Source organism: Gouania willdenowi, unplaced genomic scaffold (assembly GCF_900634775.1).
Source record: "Gouania willdenowi unplaced genomic scaffold, fGouWil2.1 scaffold_149_arrow_ctg1, whole genome shotgun sequence".
In the NCBI taxonomy this organism is placed as follows: Eukaryota; Metazoa; Chordata; class Actinopteri; order Blenniiformes; family Gobiesocidae; genus Gouania; species Gouania willdenowi.
The window spans coordinates 26610-35401 of NW_021144898.1; the positions used below are offsets into that span (position 1 = coordinate 26610).

Sequence of the window (8792 nt, forward strand, 5' to 3'; positions counted from 1 at the left end):
AACCTGAAGGCCCTGAAAATAGCAAAGCAGTCAGAGCTAGAAGCTAAAGGCCAAACTCCATCTGAGGCAGATGTACTCCGGTCTATCAGCCAAAGTGAGCTTGCCCTGCACTGCAAGAGGACCACCCGCGGTGTTCGGGAGACACAGGTTCTCATTGAAAGGCTCATCCAGGGCTTGGATGGTGACAACGGTTGTGACACTCTGGGAGTCCCACTGATAAACTCAGCAAGAATGAGTGAAATCGTTAAATCCCAGAAGATACATGTCACCTGCATCCAGGATCCACAAGGGATCCAGCTTTACCTGCAGACGGGAAATGTCCTGAAGGGAGGTCACCATCTGCCCACGTACCGCTGTGCCCGAGGTTCTACGTCACTGGAGTCTTTTCATCTTCACCTGAACCGTTTCATCCCTGGTAAACATTGTCATACTTTATTTGTTTTTGTTTTTCTTACAAAAGTATTTTGTGACTACACTGAAATATAACATGACGGATCCTAAAGAATCAGATTAATTGCAAGTCTTCTAATGATTATAAACAGAAATATGTTGTTGGAACAATATGTATGATGAATATTTTTTTATTCTCTGTTTTCTGAATTACTTTATAGGGATCCTGGCAAGTGATGTCTTCTTCCAGGCCTATCTTTTGGATGGGCTATCAAGGTGGAATGAGGACCGGGCTGTGGCAGCATCAAAGGATGAGCAGTCGTGCTCATACAACCATCTGCTCCGTCATGCTGCTAACACCCTAGCAGAGGAGGTTCTGGGCGAAAAGATCATCCCTTATGTCGGGCCAAGACAATACACAGGTTGATTATTGTTATATGTTTTTGATTTCTTCAACTTATGCTTTCATCTAATGTTTAACTTTTTTGTGTTCTTGTTTGTGCTTTTCTTTTCTTTTCTTTTCTTTCTTTTTTGTCTTGTTTCGTTAAATCATCATTTTGAAGGTGAGCTTTTAGGTGTGGAATACCTCTATCAGCAAACTGGCAAAGTTCTGCAGGACTACAAAGTGGTCATTGAAGAGTCTGAGACCACTGAAGTTGAGATAGATGAGGGCTTCACAGGACATGGCAGTACCCACACTAGAGGCAGAGCAAGCACTTCTCGCCTCACAAGCATCTGCAGCTGTTCCTGGTTCCTCAGCAGCTCCATCTCCTCAGGCTATTGCCTTTGTGCCTCCCATTCCCCCCGTTATCCCTCTGTTGCCAGTGACTCAGTCACATGTCGCCTCATCATCAGCTTCTGCAGCTCCTTCACCTGCTGTGACCGCTCTGCTCCCCCATTCCACACAAACAGTTTCTCCTGCAGAACAGTCTAGTGAGTTTTACACAACTGTTTCTAAAATCTCACATTTTGCTTATTTTTTTAAATTTAAAATGTTTTACTCTAAATACTTGTTTTTTTCTTTTAGCATCAGCGCCATCTACTGATCCATCTCCACACTCCTCCTCATGCCATGTAAGAAGTTGTTTACCTTAAAGAAAAAAAAAGAAAAGTTGCAATAGCTTGGATTGATGAGTGTGCACTGCTGTCATCAGTGGTTCTTTTTTCTTGTTTTTGTTTTTGTTAGGATTGGGTTGGCCCTGATAACATTGAAGGGTATGGCGCAGTGCAGGATCTGGCTGATTACTTGGCTGGACTAAGAGACCACCATCTTGCGCTGACTCAGGAGGAATGTAGTCAGGTCATTGCTCTGTGGCAGGAACTGGGGGAGTATGACAAAAAAAAAAACTGTCTACCCAGCTCGACACCAGACCAGCCTGAGCAAGGGACGATTCCGGGCTACGAAGAAGATTGTGGCTCCAGGTGTGGAGAGCACCAAAAGGTGAATTAAACTAGGAAAACACAATATCTGAGTTATGTAAAAAAAAGTTAAATATAATGTAAGTCACACATTATTGTAATGTTTTTAAAGCATACATTATTTTTAACTACAGGTCTTTCATCGGGGCTCACAGTCCTGCGCAGTGGCCCGACTGCAACAGAGTGGTTGAGGCGATCTTTGTCAAGCTTTTTGCCATCTACCCGAGCACTGTGCGCTGTGAGGGAAAGAAGCTGTCAAGATACACTGTGGTGATACGCACGTACAAAAACATCAGGGAGTGCGTAGTCACAAACGCCAGGCTGATGAGTGAGACCATTATAAAGCTACCTGACGTAAATGCTGCAACAGTTTCACAGTGGTGAGTAGGATTTATATAAATATACATATTTTATGTAGAGCTGATTTTGTTGACCACTAATTATGAGACTTTTTTTTGTTGTTTATGAAACTTTATTACATATTCCAGATTAAGGCCTCGGGGACATATTTGTTTTATGTAAATCACATCAAAAGCAAGATTACATTTTTTTGTGCATTTTACAATGTAGAAACTTTTGTTTTCATATAAATGATTTTGTGTTTTCATAGGTACTGCAGGCGGTGCAAGGCACAGGAGCAGGATATTTTAAAGCAGGGTCTTCCAGCTTTACAGGCCCCAATGGCAGCTCCATCAAGACTTCCACCTGCCCTGCAGAAAGGACATACTTTTACATTTGGCTCTTTAGCTCAGCCTCATCCTTTTGTGCTGCCACCGAACACTGCTGGGCAGGCACAACTTAAAGGAAGACCACCATCTCAGCCACCACCACCACCACCACCACCACAGACATTGCTCTTTTTTCATCCTGTTCCACCTGCCCCTCCAAAACCCTTAATTACTTCCCCTCTAACATTTCAGACACAGGTAACACCTCAAGCGGTTTCCTACACCACACAGCAGTATAGGAAAAGAAAAATGGAGGCAGAGCAGTCAGGTATTTTTAAAAGAAAATACACCAAAAAGAAAGACACTATAGTTTGCAGCAAGTGCAAAAAGGACAGGAACCCTCCTACACATCGCCAGTATTTTGGCAACTGGTATTGAGAAGAGACTGAGACTCAGTCCTATGATGAGTGGAGGGCTTTACTGGAGGAGCGCAATTATGGCAAAAAGTAAATAAAGTGGGAAATGAGGAACCTCTTTCCTCCACTCTCATCACAGGGCTGAATTTGCTATTTGTAAAATAGTTTGTAAATTTGTACATAACTGTAAATAATAGATATTTTTAAGTTTTTTAAAAAAGTGTATATTTCAAGTATTTTATATCTGTTTGTTGTTGGGAATTTTTCTATTTTATACTTGTTGGGGGTGGGAGATGGTGGTGATATTATTTATAGTTATTATTGTTTTTGTGATTTGTGAATGGTTGTTTTCTCTGTATTAAAGATATTACATTTTTTTTTTTTAACAATTTCCTTTTTTAACCTGGCATTAAAAACTACAGTGTTTGGAATATCATATCTACATCTGAACTCATTGAACTCAGGAGGGCTTGACAGGGTTTTTCAACCCTTTAATATATATAAATATATATATATATATATATATATATATATATATATATATATATATATATATACTGAGTCAGGTATATGTATACAGGTAGTCTGCAGTGCTGAGTCAGGTATATGTAAACAGGTAGTCTGCAGTGCTGAGTCAGGTATATGTAAACAGGTAGTCTGCAGTGCTGAGTCAGGTACTGTATATACATATATATATATATATGTATACAGTATATATTAGTGATACCTCCCCCCCCAAAAAAGCCACTCCTTAAATTGTAGCAAAAATATGTCACAAACAAAATATTCAATAAACCATTAAAATATAGTAGAACAGATTTATAAAATAAAAAACAATGGATATGGAGTCATTAGCTTATTGCAGTTTTTTAACCTTGGGGTCAGGACCCCATGTGGGGTCAGCCTGGAATTAAAATGGGGTGCAAATGTATCTTAATTAGTTAAAAAAAGCAGAAAAAAAAGGTAAAAACAGATTAAAATTATTTTTTATATTTTTTTAATTATTATTTTTCAAATACACGTCACACACAATAAATATTATATATCTGTATCCTATACTTAAACTTTCACAAATATAAATCTAGTTAAAATAAATATGGCACACTTATCACTGTGTGCACTAATCCTGGCTACTCTGTATTTGTAACATACTTTATTAAACATGATCAGAAACTAATTATATATATATATATATAAATGTCTCTGAGGTCACTGGACATTAGTGGCTGTGATTGTTGTGGTTGATGTTGAAGCAGGGCTGGTTAGGAGAGGAGCTGTCTGTCAGTGTGTCAGCTGACAGTGCACTTATCATTTCAGCTTTGGCTCTAATTATTGATTTATAATCTTATTATTTTTTATTATTTTAATTTTATTTGTTGAAATAGAGGTTCCGGACAAAGTCAAAAAGCCTTGATCAATAAACACATGAATGTGACTCTTTTATGTATTTAAAAACTAAAAACTAGTCGGTGCTGACACTAACACAAGACAAAGGTTAAAGTGTTCTCTGGTGGTCGACTGCCTTTATGGTTAAACACATTGATGTTAAAAACAGCCAAATGAAACTGCACTGGCAGTGTTTTCAAATGTTCATTCACTTTCTTTGCATAGGTGCACTTGTGGAATCTGTGTAACCATGGCAACAGAGCCAGAAAACATCTTCTCCAGGGAGATACCACAGCTAATGTCAATCATTAGTTCATGAAATAGTAATGATTATTATCTGCTAGCCTGGCTCACTTATCTTTTCATTTTATATATGTTACAAGAAGAATACATCAGCTTCTAAAGACACCTGCTTGTATGGTGGATCATCCAGGTCTGGTAGTAGTGTGTCTGAATGTGTTCTACCTGCAGAATGCATTCATTATATATACAGTATATAGAGCACACTATGGACCTCTACAGCTATGGAGATAATATGTTTGAAATGAAAGACTGAAATCACACAAATCAATGTATAAACATGAAACTTTTATTGTTGATGACACACACAAGTCATCCAAAACACATTTTTACACAATATGTTGTGTTTTCAGTGGTTCTAGGTACTTGGCATATAGAAGCTTTGTGAGCTGGTGTTGGACTTTTTGGGTTCCTCTCCCTGCTTGTGTTGTCCTAAGAATAAGAACTGAGTTCCCAGACGACCAAGGACATTATGTGGGGTTCAGACCTGCCCTTGACTGAACCTGGACACATATCTGCCAACCACCTGCTGCTTCTCAGGTCTGTCAAACTGAGCAGACAGATCTACAGGGACGGGGATTGACATCAGCTGGGGCGGAGTCCTCCAAAACGTTTTCAAATAGGAGGTCTAGGAGCTGATCCACGTAATCTGTGATACAGAAAAGCACTTTATTATCTTTACTGTTTAAAACCTATGTTGTTGTGTTTTGATATCTAATGATGGTCCTAACTAATTTTTGATTTTTTTTTTAATTTTTGAAAAAATATGCCTCGCTATTGATTTTGGGTGATTTTTGTTTTTCGTCATTTTTTGTGCCTTACTGCTTTCTTAGCCCTGTTTAAGTATGTGCTTTATATTTGCAGTAGTTTTTAGGGTCTAATGATGGTCCTAACTCAATTATTTTTTTTTTTTTAATTTTGAAAAAAATGCCTAGCTATAGCCTTACTTCTGATTTTGGGTGATTTTTGTTTTTTTGTCATTTTTTTGTGCCTTACTGCTTTCTTAGCCCTATTTAAGTATGTGCATTATATTTGCAGTAGTTTTTAGGCTCTAATGATGGTCCTAACTCAATTTTTTTTTTTGAAATTTTTGAAAAAATAATGCCTTACTTTTGATTTTGGGTGATTTTTGTTTTTCGCAATTTTTTGGGCCTTACTGCTTTCTTAGCCCTGTTTACGTGTGTGCATTATATTTGCAGTAGTTTTTATGGTGTAAAGATGGTCCCAACTCAATTTTTTTTGTTTTTAATTTTGAAAAAAATGCCTAGCTATAGTCTTTTGATTTTGGGTGATTTTTGGTTTTTGTCATTTTTTGTGCCTTACTGCTTTCTAAGTCCTGTTTAAGTATGTGCATTATATTTGCAGTAGTTTTTATGGTGTAAAGATGGTCCCAACTCAATTTTTTTTGTTTTTAATTTTGAAAAAAATGCCTAGCTATAGCCTTACTTCTGATTTTGGGTGATTTTTGTTTTTTTGTCATTTTTTGTGCCTTACTGCTTTTTTAGCCCTATTTAAGTATGTGCATTATATTTGCAGTAGTTTTTAGGCTCTAATGATGGTCCTAACTCAATTTTTTTTTTGAAATTTTTGAAAAAATAATGCCTTACTTTTGATTTTGGGTGATTTTTGTTTTTCGCAATTTTTTGGGCCTTACTGCTTTCTTAGCCCTGTTTACGTGTGTGCATTATATTTGCCATAGTTTTTAGGGTCTATTGATGGTTCTAACTCAATTTTTTTTTTTTTTAAATTTTCAAAAAAAATGCCTAGCTATAGCCTTACTTCTGATTTTGGGTGATTTTAGTTTTTTTGTCATTTTTTGTGCCTTACTGCTTTCTTAGCCCTATTGAAGTATGTGCATTATATTTGCAGTAGTTTTTAGGGTCTAATGATGGTCCTAACTCAATTTTTTTTTTTTGAAATTTTTGAAAAAAAATGCCTTGCTATAGCCTTACTTTTGATTTTGGGTGATTTTTGTTTTTTGTCATTTTTTGTATTTTACTGCTTTCTTAGCACAGTTTAAGTATGTGCATTATATTTGCAGTCATTATTTGGGTCTAATGATGGTTCTAACTCAATAATTTTTTTTTTTTTTTGAAATTTAAAGAAAAAAAATGCCTTGATTTTGATTTTTGGTGATTTTTGTTTTTTGTCATTTTTTGTGCCTTACTGCTTTCTTAGCCCTATTTAAGTATGTGCTTTATATTTGCAGTAGTTTTTAGGCTCTAATGATGGTCCTAACTCAATTTTTTTTTTGGAAATTTTTGAAAAAAAATGCCTTACTTTTGATTTTGGGTGATTTTTGTTTTTCGCAATTTTTTGGGCCTTACTGCTTTCTTAGCCCTGTTTACGTGTGTGCATTATATTTGCCATAGTTTTTAGGGTCTATTGATGGTTCTAACTCAATTTTTTTTTTTTCCCTAGTGATCATGAATTAAAATGATGGTATAATTGTAATTTAAAAAATATGTTGCTGTTGTAATTGTAATTACATTAGAAATGAGTTCAGATAATTTACATTGTAATAGTAATTGCCATGAAAAATCTATAAAAATTATAATTTAGTGCTAAACTGGGGAACCATGGTACAGTTCTATGTACAGTTCTACATATACTGTATGTATTTTGAGCGATACTTTGGGGTGTGACCAATACTAGGCCCACGTCTGGTCCAAACCTAAAGCTAATAAATGATTGCTAATCAGGATGCAGCAAGTTAAATTTACTAAACAAGAAATATTGAAAAAATATGTTAAATCTTAAAATAAGAATGTCCTGATAAATATTCTAAAGGGTTAAAATAAGCAGAAATGGATGATTATTAGATTAAATTACTTGAAATCAAACTTCCTCCAGCACAACAATAAGTGAAATAAACGACTATAAACAAATTATTATTATTTTTTTTATTTTATTTTATTTTTTTAATTTTGCGAATGAAAGCTTTGGAACAAGAAGAAAACAACTAATCTAAGTAAAAACTGACTCAGTATTAGTGAAAAATGATTAAGCTGTTTCTTGATACAAGTTGACTCATTTTGAAATTAACTTAAATCTATATTAAAACCAAGTTTTTGTTCTTAGAATAAACATTTTATCAGAATCACAATCAGTGATACACTCCACAGGCCAGAGCAAATCTTAGTGAGAATTGAACTGACAACCCCTCATTTACAAGACCAGTGCTCTAACCTCTGAGCTATGAGGCCCTGTGAGTGACATTTATATGTACAACTGGGCATTTGTGTCCGTACAGCTTCATATTAGCGCTGTAATAATATAATAATCCACTGTTGATCAACTGTGCCCCTGTATTAACATTGTTTTGTATAAAAACCTCTGATAAATGAAATGTTACTGTATCCAACCCTACAGTTTATAATCATTTACATTAACAGAACTAAACTCTGCTCAGTATTAATCTTTACAAACACCAATCTGACTGAAACACTAAGTATTCTTTCAATACCAGTTTATTTATCTGAGACCAGCAGAAACTGTAAATATTACAAGGAATTGTGAAATAAATAACACACAAAACAACCTGAATATTATTAAAAATTAAAGTGGCTTCAGCATCATAAAACAGTTGTGTTTAGCCTTAGAATGTTCCCTTACAGGTTAAGTACAAAAACTAGCAATAATGTTCAACATAAACACAAAAAACCTTCTAAAATAAATAAATGAAAGCAATCTGAATTAACATTAGGAAAACATTTTGACCAACTCTGCTTTACAAAAACTGCCATAAAACAACCATAAATGATGTGCATATAAAGCACAAAACAGCTGCTCCAAAATTAAAACAGTAATTTTTCAGCCTTAGCACAGTATGTAAGTAAGCGTGTGAGTCCAGGTGCACATTCTGCTGTTGAAATGCTTATAAAAATAAATGTGGAAAAACTAATTCACAGCATTTTTCTCAACAGTCACAGTTCATTAAAATCCATACGCTGTTGTTTCGGTGCAGATGATTCCATCACATCCGCCAATGTAGCGTTAGCTTAGCGCTTCACCGATGCATCGTTTGGAGACAAATGAGTAAAATAATACACTTATTTTCACTCTGAGAAGCTCGTCCTGCTCTTGACTCGCTATGATTGGTGCACGTGATGTAAACAGAAACATGCTGACAATGCTTCTTCTTCTTGTTTTTCCGTGGTTGGCACGGCGTCCCGCAAAAATATGTAGAGCCACTGTAAACAGGAAGTACACC

The 8792-nt window shown here is 35.7% G+C and overlaps 1 protein-coding gene across 3 annotated transcripts; it reads left to right on the forward strand.

Moving 5' to 3' along the window:
* Nucleotides 1–621: 621 nt before the first annotated feature.
* Nucleotides 622–2755, forward strand: LOC114458594 (uncharacterized). Of its 3 annotated transcripts, XR_003673076.1 has the most exons (6): nt 622–812; nt 954–1323; nt 1418–1464; nt 1577–1831; nt 1944–2189; nt 2420–2755. XR_003673076.1 is itself a non-coding variant. In XM_028440996.1 (5 exons), exons 2-5 carry the CDS (start codon nt 1056–1058, stop codon nt 2609–2611), a joined length of 762 nt encoding a protein of 253 aa, XP_028296797.1. In that variant the 5' UTR covers nt 622–812; nt 954–1055; the 3' UTR covers nt 2612–2755. The 3 variants fall into 3 exon arrangements, 2 of the variants coding, with proteins under 2 accessions (XP_028296797.1, XP_028296798.1); XM_028440996.1 differs by lacking the exon at nt 1944–2189; XM_028440997.1 differs by lacking the exon at nt 1944–2189 and having other exon boundaries at nt 966–1323.
* The last annotated feature ends 6037 nt before the right edge of the window (nt 2756–8792 follow it).